Here is a 26,399-nt window from a genome sequence, read left to right as displayed (position 1 = left end):
TCAATAAGCACATGCTGCAATTCCTTATTACAACACAGCTAGAATAATTGCTGAAGTCCCTAATTAGAATTTAAATGCGACATCAAATGAAGCCCCTGCTATAGCCACAAATCTATGGATCATGCTTTCCAATATTACCATTACACACTTCAACAGCAGCAATATCAATCTATGCTTTTTCAACAAGCCTTTTTTCACAACTACCCATATTACCCGAAAGATTATCCTAATGAACCTATCAGTTACATTTCAAATCCACAACTATTCGAACAGCAACACGAGTTACGTCATGAATTGTTTATCCAAAAATAAACATTCCAAGACTAAACAAAAGTTATACAGAAGCGCTTTATGCAAGTGAGACATTATATAATCGATAATGTTAAATTTTAGAAATCATCATACATATAAGATACCGAATACGATTTATATTAAAATATTTCACATATTTTAGAAAGAAACTTTATAAATTATAGCTATGATTCAAAAAATGAAACTATTTACAGTTAGTAGTTACATTTTTTTTAATAGAAATAGTTACACTTAAACTTACCAATAGTAGCTGCCTAAATAAGAGATAAGATTATTTTTTTTTATATAAAATGATCAATTCACACCTAATAAGATACTAGTCCTGAAAACATATCAAAGTTAGTGTTTTATATAGTACATTTTAGTGCTTCAATAAATTATGTTAGAATAATAATTTGGCCCAATTCCAGATGATCCGGATCATTTATTTTTAGATATTTTCACAATTAAACTGTTAATCTTTTTTACGATAATTTAATTTAAAATAGATATTATGGCCTATTTTTTGGTCATATATTCAAAATCTTGGTTCAAAGTTATATATGATAATTGGGTAATGTCTTATTTCACATAGTTTTTCTGGTTGGTTTAATATAATATTTTTCGTATTTTGCCGATATACTATGAATATATTGAAAACTAATACTTATATGGGCGATGCTATTTACAGCTTGACAAACAATGCCCTAATATTAAGCATTTTTCATGGGTCTTACCTTAGTCTAAATCACATCCTGACCGATAACTAATATATCAGTCCATTAATTGATGGGAAAAAGGCTCTCGATGGTAAGGCCCATTGGAACTCGAGTCGTAGATCCTTCGCTTCTCTTGATATCTTTCAATCTCAACCTATTGACTACTGTCATATAAAAAAGATTTTTTTAAATATGTATTTGTAATTTATTAATTATCTATTAAACGACAAATGACTTTCATTATATAAATTTGTTATTTCAAATATTGCCAGTCATTTTTTTTTAAAATTATTTTTTATTTGATTCTCGCTTTTAGGGAAATTTAGGATTTTGAACCAATCAGAAAGATTTTTTTTAAAAAATGTCACCAATAAAGTAGGTGTCCGCAGTCTCGGCATTAACGGGCGATAAAATTATATTATAAATCCGAGTCGTGTTTAGAAATAAAAGAAATTTGTAAAGCCGGACTAAACCGGGCCCAACTCAAATATATTATATTTTTTTAAAAAATAGATTCGTGCCATTTATAGAGATAAGTTTAAATTATAACAATTAAACTATTGTTGACATATATAATGTATCATTCAACATAATTTACCTAAAACTTCATTTTGAAAATGGGATTTCTGAAAAAATAACTTATAGCAAAATATAAATACCTTGTAATAAATGTCTGAATTAGACAATATTAATCTATGGCTTGTAGAAAATTATTTTTAGTTATTTACTAACATTGCCGGTGTAAGGTATAAGTTCTCTATAAATAAGTAATCTAGTAATGTAAAAGTTTCAATCATTTAAAAAGAGTATTTTCAGAAACAAAACATATTCTATACAAAAGTAATAATAATGGTTAAATTTATTAATTCTATATTTTAATAATAATAAAGTTTCAAATATATCAATCAATATAATACGGGATTATTAATAAAATACTTTGTTGACAGGTTTTACTTGTCAGATATCATTTATATGTTACATCAAATTATCAGTTGATAAGTGAGTGATAGATTTAAGTAATACTCTCACAATCATTAGACAGCATACAATTTATTAAATAGCAACCAAATTTTATACCATGCTTTTATCATATATTATTAATCAATATCTAGCGAACCTTACCATACCTTAACTTCGTCGATATTTTCAATAATCTACCCACTTCTTGAAAAAAAAAAAACAAATACATGGAAAATGGGAAAATTCTACAATTGAATTTTTTCGATCTACTCTGAATTTTTTTTGATCAATAATCGGGTCATCAAAACATTCTAGTCGGGCAATATTTTAGTTATACCTTTTCATATTGTTGAGCTGCTATAAAATTTTTGTTCAATGCCAACTTCAGCAATAAGATTAGTAACCTTTTTAATTATTCCTGAAATGATTCGTCCATTCCTTAACGATTCAATAAAATATTATAAACATTTGTTCTAGAATCAGCTATTTTTGTCATGTTTTAAAGCGGCTTACATTAATTTTTATTATTGTTATTGTACAAATAAATTCCATTTTAATTTATCGCTCAGCCTTAGCATTATTGTGGAATACTGGCTTGTTCGTATTTTCGTGTTGAGCTCCTTGTATCTGCATCTGAAATATTTGGATAATGATATCTTTTCAATTCTCTTTTAATATATCCATCTTAAATTTGAAGCTGAGAAAAGATAAAGATTTCATTTTTTGTATAAAAAACTGTTCGAAGTTGCATTTGTGAAATCCTCAACCAATCAAATTTTAAAAATTATATTTTTTAAAGTTTTCGCCAATGCTTTCTACAACAGTGAAATCTTTTTATAAATGTTTATAATATCTAAACTTCCATTTTTTACATTTATAACGAAATTGATTGACATTTGTTCAGTGTAGATATAATCAAGTGGACTAAAATAATAGGATTTCGTCCAAATTTCGATTTGACTGTCCAAAATCAAAATTTTTTGAAAAAAAATTAATTTATTATTGAAATTTACAAAATCGAGTTTGGACACATAGATTATAATCAATTGGGTAAGTGTATCAATTTATGTGTGATATTTTTTCATACATATAAACGAGTACCCTCTTTGTGGTCGATAAATATGTATCAATTCTAAATAAATTTAAATTCACCCGCCTAAAATTCAAAATTTGGTGGCGCTCTACGCACACTTCATACTTGCGTAAATGGTAGAACCCATAGGCACATCCATGATTTTCCTAAAGAAGGGGGGGGTGGTATTAGATGAGGTTTGTGGCCATAAGTATGATTGGAGGTCGTTAGGTCCAGTAAACCTTAGGCTATGTTATATTTTTACAAAAATAATTTTGAAGTTTCATTGTTTTTTCTACAAATTTTGAATTATAGTGGTTATTTAAAAAAACTATTAACCCTTTTACTTGTTTTTCTTACAAATTATTGTTTATGATGATATATTGTATACATTTTTTGGAAAATGATATTTATGAAAAGAGGCAAATTTCTGATGGGATGGAAAATATCCCATCCCTTGGTTCAGGGATCCAAACCGAACCTGAACCGAACCGTTAAACCGCTAAAAACCTGTATTTTTTATCGAACCTAAACCGAACCTAAACCTCTAAAAAATTCCTAGCCGAACCTGAACCGAACCGCTAAAATCCCTCTGAACCGGTTCGAGTCTCATAATTTTATGCTTATAAAATAATGTGTAAGTTATTACTAGTAGTATATTGCAAAAATTTTAATTATATTCAAATTGTTTTAAAAATTATTATCAATCACATTTGATTGATAAACGTCAGTCATAATTTTTATAAACTTTAGTATATTGCCATTTTGCAATATTTTTTAAATATTTTAAGCTTATAAATTATAATGCCTAGAAAAAAATTTAATCTAATATATAAATTATTTACATATAGTATTATAAATGACACATCAAATCTGATATCACACTGGCAATGCCAGCTACCCAAGTTAGTGTGGAAGGATGTTTTTCAACAATTAAATTTATATTAACTCCTTATAGATGTAATTTGAGTGAGACGAATTTTGAAAATATATTAATTGTGCAGCTTAATAAAAAAAATTTAAGTAATTGTTCATATTTAAATTAATCATTGATATATTTATTTGTTATATTTATAAATTAAATATTATTTTATATGTGCAATTAATAAAAATTTAATTATGAAATTAAAAAAAAAATTTCCTGATACATAATCCTATGTGTTCAAACCGGTTTTTAGAGGTTCGAACCGAACCGATATTTTTATTTTTTGCGAACCTAACCTGAACCTTAAACCGTTATTTTTATCCGAACCTGAACCGATATTCGTTTCGGTTTGGATCCCTGCCTTGGTTATATTTAAGGTAGAACCAGTTCTGTTGGCGAATTGTTTATAATCGAATCCTAACAAAATATGCTATACACGCCGTCCCTCTTCCAAAACATTTCTGGTTTACGGTAGTATTAAGCATAATTCGCTTTTAAATGCACAAGTAATTAAAATTGGCCTTCTTAAATAGTCTAATTTTGGGAGCCCAGAGCGGCTGCTTTCCCAGCTCACTATTACATGACAGGTCCGCTGAATTTTTAAAGAAGCCGAATAATAAAAATTTATGTATTCATAAAAAAATAAACGACGTGCCGGCATGGTTGAAAAGAAATCGGGTGGGCTATCTGTGTATTTCAGGCTGGCTAAAAAGGATACCGATCAGCCTGATTTTTAAAAATCTACACAGACCGGTTCGAACTATGATGATTTTTACTCACATGCTCATAATGACCTGGCCAATTACTTAGGTCCAGCCCGAATTTTAATAAGTGCAATCTTTAGGCATCAGGTGCTTTGTCACTGGCAAGTGTTGTTAAACGGCCCGATTTTTAAAAACGACTAGCTCAATATTTTAGCTAAAAAATATTCTGCAAGTTGGGAGATTTTTCTCATAGATGGTAGAAAAATTTGGAATCTCTTTTAAAGAAATCTCGAGGCTTGTATAATATCTTTTGGCTAAGATATTGAGTTAGCCGTTTTTATAAATCAAACCGTTTAAAGCACTTGTTGGCAAGGTCACTAATATTTATATTTTATACTAATAGAAATAATAAATTACAGTAAAATAAATAATTCATCAATAATAATAATAGATTTTAATAACAAATAATAAATTTTAAAAATTTTTTTAAAAAAAACACCTTTTTTAGAAGAAATAAAATAGAATAGAAAGAAATAATCACAAATAATAAATAATGTTTGATTTTTTTAAAAAAAATAATTTTTATTACAAAAGGAAAAAAAAAATGAAAATTTAAAAGTTTTTATTTAATAAACAAAAAAAATAAATAATGGAAAATTTAATGATTTAAAAAATAAATAATAAATTGAGGGAAAAATAATATAAAATACTAAGTTGAACTTACTTTACTTTTACTACGAAATAAGGATGAATATATATATTTAAAAAATTTTTTTTTAATGTTTTGCATAGGTTTATTATTTAATTTATAAAAGTTACAAACCTGTCCAATTTGAACATCTATTAAAACCGAAAAATATAAGTTTGCAACTTATATAAATATGGCAGCTCAAGCAATCATCGAAAATTTTTTAGACCCACCCAATTTATCGAATTGGATATATTTGTGTAGAATTTTAAAGGTCTCACACTAACCCATTTTTTACTTTATAATAATTATAAACTAGTTTAGTCTATTTTTTTATAGAGAGATGAAAAAAATATACAGCGAAATAAATTTAACTAAATTATCGCGTTTTAGGACCGAATATTACTACTATTTTTCATTAAGATGATTTAACCGTAAAATTTTATTAGATTCATAAAAAAAAGAGATAATTATCGAATCTTGCTAAAAGTTTCTTAAATAATATCATATACATCAGCAAACCGATGTAAAAGTGTACAGAGTTTAGAGCCGGTAGTAAAAAGCGTTCTTGTTTTTGATTCGCATTATTTTTATATAAAATGGCACTGTTTCTAAAATTTGGACAAGTGTGTTTTGGTTATTGACGCGATTCCCAGGGGTTACCAGTTTCTGTTTTCGGTTCCAAATTATGATAAAAGTGATCAACAATCACATATAAATTATTTGTACTGTAGATATTATTGGTTTCTGGCATGGGTTTTCGGAAATTTAAAAATTGGGTTCCGGTTCTAGTTGATATAAACTTTAATAGAGGGATTTGGATCTTGGTTCCAGTTTCTATTTTGTTATCGTTTCCGAAGATTTCGAGATTTGGTTTCAAACTCTGTTTAATAGAAACGTAAATTATACTAAATTATTACAATTACATTACATAAAATAATACACATTTTAACTAAAATATATTGCATTAATATAAGCTAATTTATATTCGAAGCTAAAATACTTACAAAGGTACGAATTAATAATTGAATTACTCCGTTATACCCGAATGCTTATCTGTCAATGGTTTTAAAAACTCGTTCGCACATCCGCCCATGGTATTTTTGAAAAAATTCCTACACCCATCCTCCCAATGTTTAAAAAATATTGTATTGGTTAGTTTATTTCTTTATTTATTTAATCTATTTTGATTTAAACTTTTAAAATAGCAATTATTATGAAATACAAAATAATAATTTTTAATAAATAATAAGTCCTATCGGCTCGTTTCACCCGAAAAATATTTCCAATTCTCTCACTCGCCCACCCGCCCGCTCATTATTTTAAATATATTTTTTAACGCGTTAGCTCACTCGCCCAATGTTTAATTTTTTTTAACTAGCCCACCATTGCAGACCTCTATTTTATGCGGTTTCGATTCATATTTTCGAATCAAATACGCAGGGCCGTAGCTAAGAATATCTAGTTGTGGTGGAGGGGACTCTTTATTTAGGGGGGCCAGAATATTTTTGAAAAAATCAAATAGTTAAGGACTCATGTAAATTTTTTGCTATTTTTATTAAAAATTAGTAACGACGATTTTTAATTTTAATATAGATGAATTAAAAGCTAAATTCTATATTATTTTTTTTCCATAAGCCATTCCATTAATAGTAAATTTTGTTTGCGTCACCTTTCAACGTCTAGTGCTCAGAACCTTTTCAGTGTAGAGAATGATGCCTCACAAAAAGTCTTTAATATATGATGATGGCTGCTAAAGAGTATTTGTACAATTCTTTAAATACATGCTTTTTTTAATACATAATATTTATGATATTTTCAAAATTATCTTTAACCTTTGCAGCTAATAACCCTTCATGATGTAACATTTCCATATAAACCTAATATGATTATAATTGGGTCATTATATTTGATAAAATAATCAGGGTTAAGAGGAAAAATGTATTAAAATTAAAACATGATAGAAGATTATAATCATCTATCTAATAAAGTATCTACAGAGCAGAGACCTTCATGGGCCTTAATTTTTTGACCAAGCCCGGCCCATGTCCGAGGCAAAAATTTTTTTTAGACCCAAGCTGGGTTCGGCTCATATCTAATGTTAAAAAAAATTCCCAAGTTCAGCCCAAGCCCATGCTAAGTTTTAAAAAATTTTTCCAAACTCGGCCCAAGCCCATGTCCAAAATTTAATATTTATTTATTTAATGAAAATAAACAATATTTAAATATATTTAGGCAATCATTTTGTTTACAATACTGAAATTAATTATTATTAGAAGGAAAAAAGGCAATATTTCTTTAAATTAGCAACTGTTTTAATTATCAAAATTTAAATTTAATACTTTTAGGCCCAAGCCCAGCCCGAGCCCATTTTTTTTTAATCCAGGCCTGGCCCAGGCCAGCTAGAAAATATAATATGGGCCGGGTATGGGCCTGCGGGCCGCGAGCCGACCTGGCAATGAAGGTCTCTGCTACAGAGTAATCAATAATTTTATAATAATTCTTTTTTTATAGAAATCCAATTAAAGTCCTTTTCACAATCAAGCTATATGGCATCGACTAAAAAATCTTGAAGTTTTGTGGGCCATATTACGTACCCTTGATAATTTTTGAGGTATGTAAATTTCGATGTTATTTTATCAGCCTTAATTCTTATAAGAGATCTGCAAAGTTAGGCCCGCCCATACCCGGCTCGCGGGTTCGGGCGGGCCTAATATTTTTAAAAAAATTTCGGGCCGGGTCGGGTTGGACTTTGGAAATTTTATTAAATATATCTAAGTTTATCAATTTTATATTGAATTTTTTATGTAAAATAAAAATTTTTGATTTAATTTATTGAAACTAAACGCTATATAACACATGTCTTTTATTTTAGGTAATTATAAAAATTAATTTCTATATTTAAATAAATTAGGACCTTGCCAGGCCTGTAAATTTTTTTTAAATAAATTTCGGGTTCGGGCCGGGTCGGCAAAACTTTTTAAAAAAATTTCGGGTTCGGGCCGGGTTTGAAAAATTAGGCCCGATGCAGATCACTAATTCTTATTACATCAAAAGAATTATCACTTCTTTTATTTTTTAATATATTAATTGTGGAATCATTACAATTTTTAACATCCACTATAAAAGTATCTAGTGACTGTAGATACTTAAATGGGTCTATTGTTATTAATACCTCATAAATTAAAATGGCCAATAACAATATAATGTAATTACGCATTGAGATAAAAGACCAGAGGCTTCGACTGAATCATGAGTGGAAACCTCTGTGTTAAGAGTTCTATTATAAAAGAATCATAATTTCACTAATAGCCATAAAATTTTTATAAATGATATGAGATGTTTCTAAATGGCCAGTCCATCTCTGGTCTAAACCTCTCTTAAGAGTAAGGCCTGTGTAATTACAGGATATGTTTAAACTCCTAAAAATATTATACAATGCATTAGATAAATTAAAAAAATTAAAAATGACAATATTATTATACCAATTTTGAACCACAAAACTTGTGGTTGTAGCAATGTATATAAGACACTTAAAATTTTTTTTGAACCAAGGTTTGTACTCCTCCATTTCAGCTAAACATGACTTTTGCACATCATATGCCTAGGTTATTTTATTCGATGAATTAATAATTAATTTATTAAGCTGCTTAAAAATACAATTAGTAATGCTTTCAGCAGAAAGATATTGTAAATTAATGATTTCTATTAAATATTAGATTTCTCCACAAAAGATATAAGAAATAATTATGTTCAGGTTTTCACAACTTGTTTATTAATTTGTATAAATTAAAAAATTAAACATTTATTGTATTTTAATTTAAATTTAATTGTTAATGGTGAATTAAAATTTAATAAATTTTTTTTAATTTAAGGGCCAGAATTTTTTTCGAGGGAGTAGGTTTGCGGGTCAAAGAATTTTTATGGGCCTACCACTCTCGTGACTATGATGGCCCCCAAATACGGGTTATTTTCATATTCTTACGATATATTAAATATTTTTACATCATTATTCAATTCAATAGATTTAAAAATTAATTTTTTTAAAAATATTTTCAGAAGTTGAAAAAAGAATCATTAAATTTTGGAAATAAATTTAAAAAAATGGAAACTTCTTCAAGGAACATAATGAATACTGATTAATTTGAATTACTTACGAATAATTTCAAAAAAATTCAAATTTTTAAATAAATTTAGAATATTTTTGAATAATTTTATAAAATACTAATAGTTCGATCTAATCGTTAAAAAATTATTATTCGTCGAATATTTTATTTTTCTTAGAGTTATAATCATAGTTTTAATATACGAACTAATTAAAATGTCGAAGAAGTATCATATTTTTAGGCATATTATAAGTTGCTTATTCATGTAACTAGTTTTGTTAAACAGCTCGAATTGAGCTGATTTTTAAAAATGGCTAACTTAATATTTCAGTCAAAAAAATATTATGTGAGCCTAAAGTCATAGATGGCATAAAAATTTGGACATCTATTAGCGAAATCTTAAGACTTAGACAATATTTTTCTGGCTAAAATATTGAATTAGCCTTTTTAAAAATCGGCTCAATTTGAGACATCTTTTTAATGATTTTTTTATAGCTTAATTAAATAATTTAAAGGGCTTCATATTCATTTTCGCACCGAGCTGCCAAAAATCTTGGTGAGGTCCTGTAAATAAAAGAAGAAACATTCAAAAAAATTTTTGCTGAGCCTTGGTTTTTAAAATTTTACCATTTTATTCCCTAGCAATAGTTTCTAAAACTTGGGAATTTTATTTCTTTCCCAGGAAGGTTTTATTTTATGATTTCACCGGTATGTTAAAATTTGGTTGAAATAATTTTGGTCGTATAACTAATATATGGTTTCAAAAAGGAGAGTATAAATTAGGAAAAATGTTTAAATTATCCCTGATATGATCTTCTAGCTAGCTAATTCATAGAATTTAAAATTATATTGGATCCTAACCAGAGCTGCCCAATTTCCTATATTGAGTAGGAGACTACCGCTATTTTTTTGAAAAAATGATATGCAACATATTTATCAAACTTCCAGAAAATTTACTGCAATTTTAAAAATTCAACCAAAGGATCACAAACTTTCATATTATCATTCAAAAATAAAATTTCAAAATGTAAAACGATTTACCAATAGAAATCGGAGATGTGAAAGGCCCTGCCCATTATTTAAATGTTTGTCCGGCTCGTCCAGATAGGATTTTTAAATAATTTTTCGGATTAGGCCTTTAAAATTTTACGAACTCAGCCCGTTAAAATTTTATAAAAGTCGCTTGTAGACCGTTAAATATTTTTGTATCAATTTTCCTCATAGGATTGTCAAAAGGCCCGATTCGGCTCTATTTTTTAAAATGAGCAGATTTAGATTTTAACAGAAATATTACTATGAAAGCCTGGAGATTTTGATCTAAGATGGCTTTGGACCTCTATTTGCCTAATGTCGAAACTTACATAATTTTTTTTTGACTAAAATCTTAATCGGGTCGTTTTTAAAAATCAATTTTTAACAACCTTATTTCCACTTATCAAATATTAATTGTCTATATCAAAATATATCTAATCTTTTCCCAATGTCAATGCATCGGTTCGACTTGTTAAAGTTTTATGTACAAATGGCTAAATATGGCATGTTATAAATTTGTGTAAATTTTCGAGAACCGGGTCTTGCCTATCTCTGATATAAATAGAGAGTTAACATTTTTCAGATCAGTAAGTTCTGCTTACCAGTTTCTAAAAATTAATTAATGAATTCATTCAAAAAAAAAATAACCAACTACTTTAAAACGGAATCAATAATTAATAGATTTATAAAAAAAAAAATTCAACAGGTTTCGAAGCGTTTAATCCAATCTTCTATGTTTAATTTTTTATATATATAAATCAGAGACTTTTTAATCTTTCTTCCAGGCCGGGCCTAAAAAATTTTTTTAAAAAAAATACCCGGGCCATTTTAAAACCGAACATTTATATAGACATTAGCTATAAAAATTAAAAATAAATGTAATATATTTTTAAAAAATCCGGGCCAAGTCTGACCGGCCAAATTGTTTTTTTTAAAAAAACCGTAAATGGTATCTCTGCAGGTCTCTGATATAAATTAAATTAGTAAAGTAACGAGAAAAATTGTTTTGGATTTGATTTTCGGTATATGGTCTGAGCCCGGCTGCGGCACAGCCCACTTGGTTACGCCATTGATTATTCAAAGGACCCTTACAAAATCATAAAAAAGATAGATTTTATTAAATTAAGTAAATAAATCATAAAAAATTAATATATTCATCAAATGCTTATTATTTTATTAATTAAATTAGAGAGATTCAATTCAATATTTACATATGATATTATTTAGTAAATTAACTAATAATCTAGTATCTATCAATAACATTTAATTTATTATTCATTTTGGAAATCGATCATCTATAATCCTCTCAAATCATCGTTGCAAATTCTTAATGAATGAGCACTCATAAGGATTTTATTTTTATCTCAAATTTTAGGAAATCATAAAATAAATAATTTGTTTGTTCCGGAGCGCCAATTAGTAGAAACTGAGTTAAGTCCTGTTTGCTTATAACATAAAAGATCAATTAAACAGGTTTTTATTTTTTTTACATAATATTTTTTTTATAAATAAATAAAATTTGATTTTATTGATTTCATTTCGTAAACAAAATAAGTAGAAAAAACAAAAAAATGCATACTTCATTATTTTATTCTTCATTTTATTGTTTTTAAAATAATGAATTCAAAGAATAATGAAAATCTTTATTTTTATTCTTTCTATTTTTTAATTTTAGTAAATATTATATTTTTTTAAAATAATTATATTTTTACATATAAATTTAATTTTATGATTATTTTTTTGCATTAAATTATAAATATCGAGTAATAAATTAAATAAATAAATAATAAGTTTTATAATTTTTTACTATAAAAATAAAATGAAGATGTAAATATTATATACATTAAAAATTAAAATAAAAAACATATTGGGTTTTTTTTAAAAAGAAATGATAATTTGTTAGAAAAAAACAAATTTTTTTTTTGAAACTAGTATAAAATCACCAAAAAAAAACACAGGACATATACAAATGTGATTTGTCTAAAAAAATTTTTTTAAAGCAAAATGAAGAATTTGGATGGTGATAAATTTTACAAAGTCCCAAAGCTAAAAAAATTATCTTGAAATTTCATTGCAAACACATCCCTATCATTTATATTCGATATTCATTGGTAAATTATTCCAAAAAAAATCTATTATATAGCAAAAAAAAATGTCAAAAAATCCCAATAATCCTATGAATTCATGATGTATTCAAAAGGTAAAGGCAACAATGTGCCCTCCGATGCTCAGGCTAGAGAAAAGTAATTTTTTTATTACAACATTACAATTTGAAACTTTTAAAAAGGCTGGCCATTGACTAAGACCACTTTCAGAATAAGCACGATACTGCCATTTACGTCTTACAATAAAGGCGACCTTAACAGTAGTGTTGTTAAACGGCTCGTTTCGAGCCGATTTTTAAAAACGGACTCAATATTTTATTCAGAAAAATATTACGTAAGGTATGGACATCTATTAGAGAAATCTCAGAGTAAATTCTGGCTAAAATATTGAGTTAGCCGTTTTAAAAATAGCTCAAATCGAGCCGTTTCAACTGCAACACTACTTAAAAGTGATTTTAAAATTTAAGGTCAATAAATTAAGTTGTTGATTATTAGTCACCACAACCTCTACAATTAGTTTAACTTTCCATAATAAATATGGATGTCCAATGTTGGATAATATAATTTCTACAAACTCATTTTTTTTCTTAGAATTTCTTCTCAATAGTTTAAGTCAATCTTTTTTAGGCGAAATGCTTGGATAAGTCCTATTGGGAGTTGGCTTAATGACTACTTTATCAATTCATTCTAATTTTAGCATACCTGCTTAATTTTATATGTAAAAGATAATTCTTATATATTAATTACGTTTTTACTATATTTAATATTAAAACGTCAACAATATTCAATTATTTACTTTTTTATTTTGTGTGTTTTTATTTTTTATCATTTAAAATAATTTTTTAAAAAATACACATGAACAAAATAAATAATATAATACAAAATGCGTGCCGCGTTTTGTATCATGTGATCTTTTTATTTCAGGTGCTGTTTTAAATTTTTTATTAAAATATAACTTATTTATTATTATTAAAATATAAAATTGAATGATTATAAGTTCTTAAAATAATTTACTAATTATAGTATTCATGAATTAAGTGGCCTACTTTAAACGATTTGACTTGCTTTTTTTTGTGATTAAGTTTTTACAAGGGTTGGCAAAAATGGATTGTCCCTATACTCAATTGACAATTCTATCCTATTTTAATTATCTATTGAGATGAATTAAATATCATGTAAAAGAAACATCATAATGGTGTCAAGCAGGGCCGTTACCAGGAACTTCTAGATGGGGGGGGGGGATTATTTTGAAATAAAACAAATACTTAGACACTCAGAAATTTTTTGCTATTTTTAGTGAAAATTTGTAAAAGACCATTTTTATTTTAAAATTTTATCATAAATGAATTAAAAGCTAAATTCTGTGTTATTTTTTTACATATGCCATTTTAATTGTAAATTTTGTTTATATCTATCTTTCATCGATTCTCTAGTGATAGAACTCTCTTTAGTGTAGAAAATGAGCCCCCACAAAAAGGCGTTGATATACGATGATTGCTGCTGAGTTGCATTTATGCAATCATTTAAATGCAAAATGATATTTTTTTATACATAATATTTACGATATTTTCAAAATTATCTTTCTTTAACTTCTGCAGCTATTAATTCTCTTGTTATTTTCATTTCATGATGTTAAGTTTCCATATTTAAGTTTGATAATGATTCTAATGTGGTCATTTTATCTGATATAAAATAATTAGGGTCAAGGGGGGACGATATATTAAAATATGATAGAAGATTATATTCAACTTATGTAAATCTATCTAAAAAACGATCTACAAGTAATCTATAATTATAATAATTCATTTTTAAACAATTACAATTGAAATCCTTTTCACAATTAAATTGAAATTTGGTATCGACTAAAAAAAATTCAAGATTGATGAGTATTGAGGGATGAGATTAAATTTTGATATAAGTTTTTCAGCCTTAATTTTTATCAAATCAAAAGAATTATAACTTTATTTTTTTTTAAATATATTAATTGTGGAATCAATACAATTTTTAGCATCTATTAGTACCTACTGACATAGATACTTATTTAGTGGATCTAATTTATTGTTATTAATACCTCATAAATTTAAATGACCAATATAATGTAATTTATATTAACGCATTGTGCTAAAAGAGCAGAGGCTTCGATTGAATCATGAGTGGAAATCTCGGAGTTAAGAGTTCTATTGGAAAAGTAAAATAATTTCACCAATAACTTCAAAATTCTCATAAATGATACGAGATGGTTTTAAATGAACTAACCACCTCTGGCCTATCTCTTAAGATGGCCTGTATATTTACAGGATACATTAAAACGGCTAAAAATGCATTAGTTAAATTAAAAAAATTAGTAATAATTTAAAATCGCCTCATTTTAGCCGATTTTTAAAAACGGCGAAATCAGTATTTAATCCAGAAAAATATTACACAAGCCTAAAGATTTTACTCATAGGTGTAGCCAGGTTTGAACATTTATTATCGAAATCGCGAGGCTTAGACAATATTTTCCTGAGTTAAAATATTGAGTTAGCCGTTTTTAAAAATTGGCTCAAATGGAGCAATTTTTTATCACTTGTAGCAATGTGTATATAAAGCACTTTTTATTAATTTTTTGAAACAGAGTTTGTACTCATCCATTTCGGCCAGACATGACGTTTGCACCATATTCAAAGAATTAATTAATTCATTAAGTTGCTTTAAAATACAATTAAAGATATTACAAATTAATGATTTCTATTAAATTTTCTTGGATATTTCCACAAAAAATATAACGAATATTATGCTCAGGTTTTCACAACTTGTTTATTAATTTGTATAAAATAAATAAATAATATTTATTCTAAAACTTTTGTTGCATTTTCATTGAGATTTAATTTTTAATGGTTAATTAAATTTTAATAACTAACTATAATAATTTTTTTAAATTTGGGGGCCAAATATTTTTCGGGGGGCCAGGTTTAGGGGCCAAAAATTTTTCTGGGGGACTGCCCCCCCCCATTGCTATGGCCTTGGTTTCAAGTGATGTTTATTTAAGCACCTATTTTCTAAACCTTACATTGAATTAGTATTGTTAAACGGTCGAATTAACCCATTTTAAATTAAGATTTTAGCCAAAATAATATTACATAAGCCTCGAGATTTCGTTAACTGATGTCCAAATCTTTATACCATCTATGAGCAAAATCTACAAGCTTATGTAATATTAAACCGTTTTAAAAATCGAGCCGTTTAACAACGCTTACCTTACATTACTATATTTTTTTTGTGTACATGATATTTTAAGATTTCACTTTTAAATACCATCGCTGATTTATTTGAAAATAAAGAGCCAATTTTTTTAATCTTGGCGGAACAAAAAAAGCGTTCTGCTTAAGACATACAAAGACTTCTCGCTAAAATAATGATGCCTCCTATCTGCGGAAATTTTTTTTGCAGAAGTTGGCTTGGACGCTGCTGTCTGTCTGTTCAAGTTCAAATGTTTAAGGTTTTTGGCATTTACATACACTACTGAATACTAGTGCGTAAAGTAACGTCGTTATTAGCGACGATACCTTTTCTGAGAGGAACGCCATTCGTTACCCATTTCAGAGGGTAACGAGTAGTGCGTTTCTTTATTTTGAGTAACGGTAACTCAAAATGGTACCTAAAAATTCTTCTAAAAGAATATAGATAAATATCATAATTTAAAATGTTAAAATTTAGGTATAATCATTGTTATATATATAGTTTATATGGTATTATGGATATAACAATATAGTTTAAAGATTGCTATACATAGATAAAAGAGGTGCTAATTAATGAAACATAATGCCTTAGAATAGTTATTGCCCTCTGCCTTAAGTAAGCCTTCACGGGGCTCCCCCGATGTTTCCTGATTTGGCAACCGACGTGGTCAAAGAAATTTTTAGGCAAATCCCGATATGCTGTTTAAGACGAATATGTAATTTGAAGAATCCGTGGGGCTTTGGTGACCTTCAAATTATGAGCTCTATTTAGAGCGTCTTTGTTAAAATTGGAAGGGGAGCTCGTGTCCAAGCAAGGGTTTGCCCTCCGAGATTACGATTTCAATGTAAAGGTTGCAACGCCATACTGTAATCATCAGTATGACATTTGCTTCATTAGTAATGAAAAAGGAATGTTGAGTCTGTTACAAATGCATTTTAAAATAATTTAAATCGGGATTTTAATTCAGATCAACCACCAAAGTTCTTCATCTTTATTTTATTTAACATTTTTATTGAATTATATAGTCAAGATTAGTTACTAAGTAACTAAAATTTTCTATCAAAAACCTTACTATAGTACCTTAAACTTATCAAACCATTAAAATTCACTGTCTCCAAACCCAATAACCAAGGTAAACAAGGAGGAAGGTGCATCAAAATGATATAGGAGTATAACTTATGGGGGTGTATCACTCCTCGCTGTAATAATTTGAAGTGTATATTACATCACCCCTCTTAGAGTAGCAAGAACGCCGCTGCTTTTACTTTTTAATCTTATATCGAATCAATCAAATTATGTTAATTTATATGCTCTATGATTATTATTTATTTTAGAAAAAAATAATCAGTAGTACTTATTTTTTTCAAATGAAGATAATTTAATTCTATCCTGGCCCCAGTATGAAACATTTCTTACACAATTAAAGTAAAAGGTCACTAAGTCTATACTTTGTAAGTGTAGATTGTGCCCAAATTCAAATATATCAACCTTGATATCCAGCAGCTCAAATCTATAAAAACATTTGATAGTAAAACTACGAATTCAGATTGAATTCTGATAAACGTTTTAAAAAATTGATGAGGATCTAAATAAAGACTCTCGTGAAGATCTGAAAATAAAGATCATTCTTTAAATATTTTAAATAAATCGCCCCAATTAAAATTTATTAAATATAATACCGCCATCCCATTCTCTGCGCAGTTTAACCTGTATTTAGCACAGCTAATATATTTGATCACTAAGCACTCATAAAAATTTTGAAAATAAATTGTTAAAAAAATTATCAAACGCTAATAAATTATTTTTAGAAATAAAAGAAAATTTAGTATTTATTTAAGTAACGAGTAATGTGTTCTCTTTTCAAAAGTAACGAGCGTTTCCTTAAAGTAACGTTTATAGCATACTAAATACTAATAGAAATAGTCAACATTTTTTTACTTTCATTCTTTCTGTTTTGCTATAATATCAAATATGGTGCTTAAGGTATTGTATATTTTATATATATTTTAAAATTACAATTTACAAATTAGTTAGTTAAAGTTATACGCTGATGATATTCATTTTAACTTTAAAAAAATTTAAATAACCTTTTATACTAAAAAAAATGAAATTTTTATAATGAAAAAGGCACTAAATCCTTTAAAATATTGAATTAAATGGAAAAAAATCTTAAAAATCGAAATATTTGCGCTCTTTGATAGCATGCCAGAAATGTATTTAAAAAATTGTTGTTTTTTTTTCGTTTATATTATATTACTAATTGTGAAAAAAGGACCTTGAATTTTGGATTTAATAATTTTAAAAGAGTATATAATCATTTTGGAAAATTTTGCTGGTCATTTTTTAAAAATATATTTTATAATCACAATCCCAAAATAGTATTTGTAACCAACTATCCCTCCCGCCTCTGTTCAAGCAGATTTTAAAAATTATTACTAATTTAATGTTGGGCCTGGACATTATATAAATTACCATATTTAACCCACTTGTTTAGGACCGATATTAATGTTAATGCTCAATTCTGGTAATTTTAGAAATGCAAGACCCACACAATAAGGGTGATATAAAATATTTATTCAAATATTCAAAATCATTTTTTTGTTGCAGATAATATAACAAATTTTTTTTTTCAACATTACAACAAATGTATTTAAGTTCCTTTCATTAATTTGTTATTATACAATTATATTTACAAATATCGGACTGGTTTTAAAGAAAGCTCGATCAGATATTTTTTGAATCCATCAGCACACCCCTATTTAATCACACTATTTAACAATGCTTCGACCAAATCTCAGTGTTAGTAAGGCTTAGAGGGAGAGATCATTTGTGGTTTCAAAATTGATATAAAATGCATCAATTTTTTAGAGTATTTTAAGCCAAAGATAAGTCAGATAAAGTTATTGATGCATAGATGATGATGAATGCAACTAATAAAGAATTAGGAAGTTTTGATTTTTTTTGCAGCCAATCCGAGGAATATATTTGGTTTACTTGAAAATTTATATTATTAAATTATTTTTAAAATTTAATCATGAACCATAAATTAAAAATTTTTTTTATTACCCGCACCATATTAACTCTCTCTCACCCATCATTTTATTTATTGTTTTTAGTACAAACACGCCATCTAGCGGAAGTTTATACAAAGAGTAAATTAAATAAAAAATTTAATTTTCAATATCTTGGTCAGTTATATTAAGAAATATCAATAGTGCATAAAGAAATCTTTATAAATCAAATTTGTTTCTGAATCTTGAAGAAATCATTTAGAATTTTAACTATAGGAATAAATTTAAATATCTCATGCTAGAAATACCAATGGGAGAGGTTCGATTCTCGACTGTCACATATATTTCTTAAATATGGTATAGCAGTTAAGCTTAAAAGATTTTAATTCGGAACTTTTATATCGGCATGTAACACCCATCGTGATATTAAAATATTTTTTAGGATAAATCAAAATAAATCTTATTAACGTTATTGCATAAACTATCTTACCTAATCCAATTTTGTCTAATTAAACGGACCTCACCCCCTCAGAAAATTTCTTGTAATTATGATTTCGAGCAAATTGATACATTCCTACACTCTCCTTCCCACCCTCCTTTTATCAATGTAACCACCTCAAGCCCTCTAATAAAATTTATAAAAAATGTCAACCAAATGTCTTTCCTTACCCCTATAGGAAATTCCCAAATACTCCTAATAGCAGATAATTTATTTATTATCCAGCTGCAAAATATAAACATCATATATAAATAACTTTATTATATAAGACTGTTCTTTAGCCAAATTTTAAAATAAGCATGCCCCCTCAGTCTAAATTTTCTATAAACAAGGCTTTGTTCAAATATAAAAGTGACTGTATTCCCTCCTTAATGGCGCTTTAAAAATGAATAAAATTAAATGTTACCATGTATTCACATGGTAAGGCAAGATGGTTTGTCGAATATTGAGTTTGACCTTTCTGATAAACATAAAATATTAATTAATGGGTCCGGCTATCCTGCTACCATGCTAATTGCCCATAAAAATGGCCGGCAAATTAATAAAAAGAGAATAATAGATAAACAAACATTTTCTAAATTGAAGTCCTCGGGGGGTGGGCAAAGATGAAAATATTTATCAGAGACGTGCAGGCCCTCGGATGGGGCTGTATTTTAAAATCGCCATTATCTAAAAAAATCCGGGCTGGACCGGACCTGAAAATATAAAAGCTGGGCCGCCGTTCAAATAGTGCCTCTGCAGGTCTTTGATACTTATTTTTCCAATAAATCTTTATGAGATCAATTTTTTTTGAAAAAAAGGATAATAATTCTTAAAAAGATTAAAATATATTTTTTTAACACAATATATAATTTTAATCTGAAATTTTTAGGTTCCAAACTGGTTTCTATGATCATTACTTTAAACTTTTTAATTAAAAAATTTTTTTTTTCGGTTTAACTAGATCAGCGAAATTTTTATGCTCGTCAGATAGGGCTATCTTTCTTAAGGATTGGATTCTTATCCGAACTTTTATATTGATAAAAAGCTGCGACTTTTCAGGATAATGTTATATCAGTTGGGAATTTTTTTAAAAAAATTTGATTTACATAAAATTCACTATTAAAACGAGTAAAATACCATTTACAAAAATATTTTAAGTGGTTTTAAGGTTAGATACCTTCATTGCCAAACTGCGCCATGTTAGTTCAATTCCAGCGTGGCAATCATTTTTCTCTGATTCAACCTTCTCGAATAGGTTAGAGTTAAGATGAAAAGGTTATAATAATACGTTTAAGAGTGTGTATTCTTAAAAAAATTTTGGCTTCCTATCTATTAATGTAAGGTTTTACTATATTTTATTTAGCATTGAATGAAAAATCGTTTGCATAAATAATTATGATTCTTTACTCTAATATTACCTTTCCTTCCCTGATATGTCATTTTTTTTTGATCTTGGACCTTCATATTTTATGCAAATCTACATAACTAGCTGAATAAAATATTATTTATACAAATAAAGAATACACTATAATTTATAACCTTGTTTCAAAATCTATATATTTTATAAAAATCCCTGGGGCCATTATTGTTACTGAATGCAAGGAAGGTGTCGGTAAATAGTAACATGCTAAAAAGATATTTTAAACACCATTTATTAATCTAATCCTACCCCACTATGTATTTTTTATAGAAATCAAGCAGATGAGATAAATAATTTATATCTTAAAACAAATCTGAAAAATTTAACTTTATACTTTTAAAGCAAAACCCTAACCAAGATAAGTCTTTCGTCTATATTTCATATATATCAACCCCACTAGTGTTGGTAAAAGGCTCGAATTGAGCCTCTTTTAAAAACGGCTAACTCAATATTTTAGCCAGAAAAATATTGCCTGTCCTTAAGTTTCGTGAATAGATGTCCAAACCTTTGTGCCATCTATGTGCAAAATCTTCAGGCTTGTGTAATATTTTCTGAATAATATATTGAGTTAGTCATTTTTAAAATTCGACTCAAATCGAGCCGTTTAACAACATCAAAGCCCACTATCCTACATCAGGCATTGAAATATATTCATTTTATTTTACAATTTTTTCAGTATAATTTTAGTATGTGTGACTATTTACCGACATGACGTTCCTAATAATATAAAAAAAGGTGCCCCCTCCCCTCCCCTCATGTGTTCAGAATTAAGACAAACTGGAAGCACATCTTCACATGCAGCTAGAAGGAATGCTGAGATTTTGAATAGAATAACTTTTTTTTATACAATGAAAAGAATATAAATTTTTTTAAAAAAGAAGAGAATTAAAAATAAAAAAAATTATAAGTTTTATTTTCCTTGGGAAGGGGAAATCAATAATACCAAATAAAATTCCCGTTTTATTTTATTTTTATTAGAAATCATTAAAATATTTATAACGTATTTTTTTATTATCGATTTTCAAACAAAATAATATAAAAAACAATGTAAAAGACAAGAAATAAAAATTTGTTTATTTTTATAATTGTTTTTAAAAAATATTTATTTTAAAATTTTATTTATTTTATAAATTATTATGTGATACGAAAAAGAAAACGAAGAAAAACATTGTTGTAATTATTGAACCGCATAAAAATAAAAATTATATTAACATTTATAATTTAACTAATTTAGTCTGCCAAAATTAGATATTTATATTGTTTTGGTAGGAATAAGAAGGTATTTTGTTTTTAACCTTTTTTGTGGGTACGTCTAATATATATTTTCCTTAGAAGAATTGGGGATGTATAGCGGCAACCTGCAATGTGTTATTTTTCAACTATGTATTTCTTCATGTTTGGAATATGAATTTCAAGCAATTTTGCCATGAACTTTTGAACTTAATATAATTTATATTCGTTTTTCCATAGATTTTATATAAATGAATCAAAGGTATATGGCGTCTACAATTCAAAGATAGGTATTCTAAACATGTCTGAATACATATCAGGTTAGATTTTTAAATTTAAAAAAACGCTCAAAAAGTAATTTAAAGTTGGAAAAGTAACACATTGCCGTTAACTTAATCGACTTGACCAGATATAAATAGTTTCACGGATGGCCGAAAAACCCATAAAATTCTTAACTCTTCTATTGCTGACTCATCTTTAATTTCATATTAATCTTAATATAAAAGTACAAAACTAGCATTGCATTATATAAAACTCGTCTTTTATAGCAGCTCCATAATAGTAAGTTTTCACGGAAAGGGCTATATCATTTAAGATTTTTTTTACAGGTTTCCAGTCCCCAGACCGACTTTTTTGTCCTGGCCCATTATAATTTTCTTTAAAATTCCCGCGGCCAGGTTGGGTGGGCCGATTACTACAGATCTTTAATTTATTTAGCCCTCACATTTAAGCATAATTTGAAATTAAATGTAAATTTTTAATGCCAATTATTGACCTTAGCGAAATCTCCAAGCTAGCGTAATATTATTTTAACAACACTCATTTAGATTTAAGATAGTATATCAAATGACACTAATAATGTTTTTTAGTCTCATAGTTTTATTTTATAAGCAGCCCTAAAATAAAATAATTGATCAGAACCAATGAAATCACTGACTTTAACAACACTTTGTATAAAGAAGGAAAAAAATTTTTATTGGTTTTTTATGTAAATTTTGATCATTTTAGAGCATTTAACATATTACAAAACGAATCATAAAAAATAAATATCCGGTCCGGGTCCATTAAAATTTTACGAAAGCTACTAGCTCGGTCCGTAATATATATTTTTTTTAAATTTTTCGCTGCCGGACTTTGCAGATCTCTGTTCAATTATAGAGATCAATATGCTTAAGCAAAATGTTTTATAGGCGGGCCGGGGATTTTATACAAATTTTTTGATTATTTTAAAATTTAAATAATTATAAGTTTGTAAATGACTAATAATGACAATTTATGTTGCGTAAAAATTTGCCCTTAAATCATTCCCTACCGCCAATTATTACAATCCTGTTTATTAGGATTTAAAAACTTTATCCATAAAGATTTTAAAAAAACTTGATTAATGTAATTAATTTTAAATTACTTTTGATCAACAACTGCTAATATACAATTGATCGAAATTCTCCACAACTCATTTTCATCTTTAACTCGGTAGTGTTGTTAAACGGTTCTATTTTTAAGAACGGCTAACGCAAAATTTTAGCCAAAAATTATTACTCAAGTCTGGATATTTTGGTTAAGAACGGCAGAAAGATTTTGACATCTATTAATGAGATCTCGAGGCTTAGATAATATTATGGCTAAAATCTTAATTTAAAATCGGCGAAATCGAGGCGTTTAGCAAATCTAACTCGGTTTTTATAACCTTATTTGGTCAGCTCTTTCATTTTTTGATAAGTCTGATAAGCCTCATCTCAGATATTTTGTTATCCATTAGGCCTTCAGTTACTTCATGGACGCTATCAAAGCTCTTTCAGGTCAAAAAACCACACTTACTGTCGCATATACCAGCAGAAGGTTGATCTACCAGATAGTTTGCAAATTAGTACAGTTTATTTTGACCATCGATTTAACCCGATTTGTTATCATTCCTGTCGAAGCCTCTATTCCAAATAGGCCATTAGAATGTTACCTATTTTCATCGCTATGACCTAGTTATATCTTCAAATCATTCACCCACCACCTCATCTATGAATAGATTTCGAATGGGCCAGAGTCAGACTGAGAAAGAAAACCTCCTATGGAACGAGAGTTCAAGGGGTCGAAAGAAAATTTTTGAGTTTATTTACTTTGTTTTTTACTTAACACCTTTTTATATTATTATATTACTATATGCAAATCCCTATTATTTTTATATATTTTTTTTAATGCATCAGCTAATTTTATTTTACATTAATAAAAATTTACACAAATAATCAAGAATTTAACTTAATTCAATTTGCTCTACTAATTAACGTCCACCGTCATCCTTAAAAAGTACCTATCTAGATTATTCTGATCAATATTGGCTAGTAGGCTATTTTTAATTTTTCTTAGTTTACTGAAAGTTTGTTCATAATTTACTTGTGTAAACCTTCTTGTAACTTAAAATTTCTTTTATTTTAACTCTGTTTCTGATATGTCATCAATACTATGAATAATCAAGTAAATTGCCATAAACAGTCCCTTTAGTAGTTAATTCATCCGCAATATGCCTCCGGTATACTATTTAGTATTCGACATTTAATTTTGGATTCATGCTTACAAGATCAAGGCCTCTCTTAGTCATTTTAAAGCTATGTCCTTATGTTGTGATGATTTAATGAAACATGTTGACGATTAAATTAAAACCCATCCATATAAAATTATAATCTCTGCAAAAATAATTAAAATAACAAAAGGAATAATAAAAGAAATTTCAATAATGCTTTGTCTATATTTTAATTATTTTTGCATAGATTATAATTTTATATGGATGGGTTTTAGTTTAATCGTCAATATGTTTCATTAAATCATCACAACACTGTATATAAACAATATGAATTTCCCTATAAACACTCTGTCTATTTTTTTTAGCAATTTTCATTATTCATCCTTCACTATCTCACTAATTTTCACTATGATATCTCTCGAATCCTTCTTTGCTATATTCTCAGTGACTAACCTATTTTAATTACTCTCAAAGCATCCTATTTATGGGGCATTATTATACAACTTTCAAGATCGAATTTGCTTATTTTTACCGCCATTTTTTATTACTAGCTTGAAAATCCCTTACTTTTAGAATACCAACACCATGTTTATTCAGCTGTCTATATTTTATACAGCCGTTCCTTTCCTGACACTAACAGTTAACTTTTACCCTATTGAGGAAATGGTGGTTATAATCTATCCCAGAACACAGTTAACATTATTTTAACCTCTATTTAAAGTTCTTTCTCCCCATCGTTACGGTCATGTTGAATCAGATTACTGGCTATTTGGGGCCTGGCACAACTTTGTCTATCAAAAATATTAATTTTAATATTTTGGTATATTAAATAAAAATATAGCAACCTTTGATTCTGCACCATACAAATTAAAAAAAATCTACCACCAAATCCATCCCCCACTTATTCGAAGAACGATAGCGTATTCCCAATCCACTAAAATAAAACACTATTTTTTAATATATCTATCTTTAACTAACCTAATTTATCAAAAAAAGAAGGTTTTATTTTATAATGGATCGTGACGTATCTCTATCTCTCATTGTTTTGCTGGTCTCTAACGTTAGATTGATATTATTGAAGCTTCATCTCACTGAGTAGCACCATCATTGTACAAATATTTTCTGCCTCTTTTATTTTTTACCAGTTCCTTCCTTATGATAAAAGATATATTTTATTTGAAATTCAATTGTTCATTCAGAGTATATACTCCAAATATAACTTTATTTAGTCTCATTTATGAATGATACCAATGGTTTACATAATGACATTTATGAGAATGTTTATTGATCTTTCGCAATACCAGTTGTACAAATTGAGCCATTCAAACGCAAATAATCCATTTTAAATGGTATCGCGAAATTGATGTAATTACCATTTGGCGTTCATTTTAAAAACGGAAACTGGTTTGATTTTTGTTCATTCATTTTACACGTAGGCCTACGACTCGTTTTTTAAGAACTCGGTTTTTTTCGCAAGAAAACTAACAAAAACTTTGTATGCAGATAATAATAATGAGGGGGAGGGAACTAATAATCCCTTCCTAGTTTATTAGTATGTAAATTAAATTTAATATTATATAAATTAGAAAATAATTTATCTTTTAAAATGGAATTTAGAGATTAATAAAATAAAAAGGCAGACGATAAAATAATTTACAAAAACCAATTATTTTTTTATAATTTAGTTAAAATTTTGAATCGCGATATTAATAAATGGTAACCTTACTTTAAAGAAGGGACAAACTTCAATTTGTGCCCACTATTAGTCAATGATATAAAAATTAGATTTCGTTTTATTTCTCAAAATCAATAGGTATAGCAAGATGATAGGTACTAAATAGCGTATCTTCTCAACTTTTTTTACAATTTTATTTAATTTGTATTGTAAGGTAGGCAGGCATTACTATAAAAATTTTTTATAATG

The 26,399-nt window shown here is 27.4% G+C and overlaps 1 protein-coding gene across 2 annotated transcripts in view; it reads left to right on the top strand.

Moving 5' to 3' along the window:
* The first annotated feature begins 12,494 nt into the window (after positions 1-12,494).
* Positions 12,495-26,399, top strand: part of LOC135928140 (single-stranded DNA-binding protein 3-like) — a 38,081-nt gene continuing 24,176 nt past the window's right edge. Inside the window, exon 1 of one of the 2 annotated variants that reach the window (XM_065464504.1) lies at positions 12,495-12,740. In XM_065464504.1, coding sequence (XP_065320576.1) covers positions 12,682-12,740 — 59 coding nt within the window. In that variant the 5' untranslated portion in view covers positions 12,495-12,681. The remainder of the gene's footprint in view (positions 12,741-26,399) is intronic. The other variant, XM_065464503.1, reaches the window with a different exon arrangement.

This window comes from Gordionus sp. m RMFG-2023, chromosome 4, assembly GCF_954871325.1.
Source record: "Gordionus sp. m RMFG-2023 chromosome 4, tfGorSpeb1-WG-v2, whole genome shotgun sequence".
In the NCBI taxonomy this organism is placed as follows: domain Eukaryota; kingdom Metazoa; phylum Nematomorpha; class Gordioida; order Chordodea; family Parachordodidae; genus Gordionus; species Gordionus sp. m RMFG-2023.
Note: the sequence above shows the minus strand (reverse complement) of the source record. Positions and strands in the feature narration are given on the sequence as shown.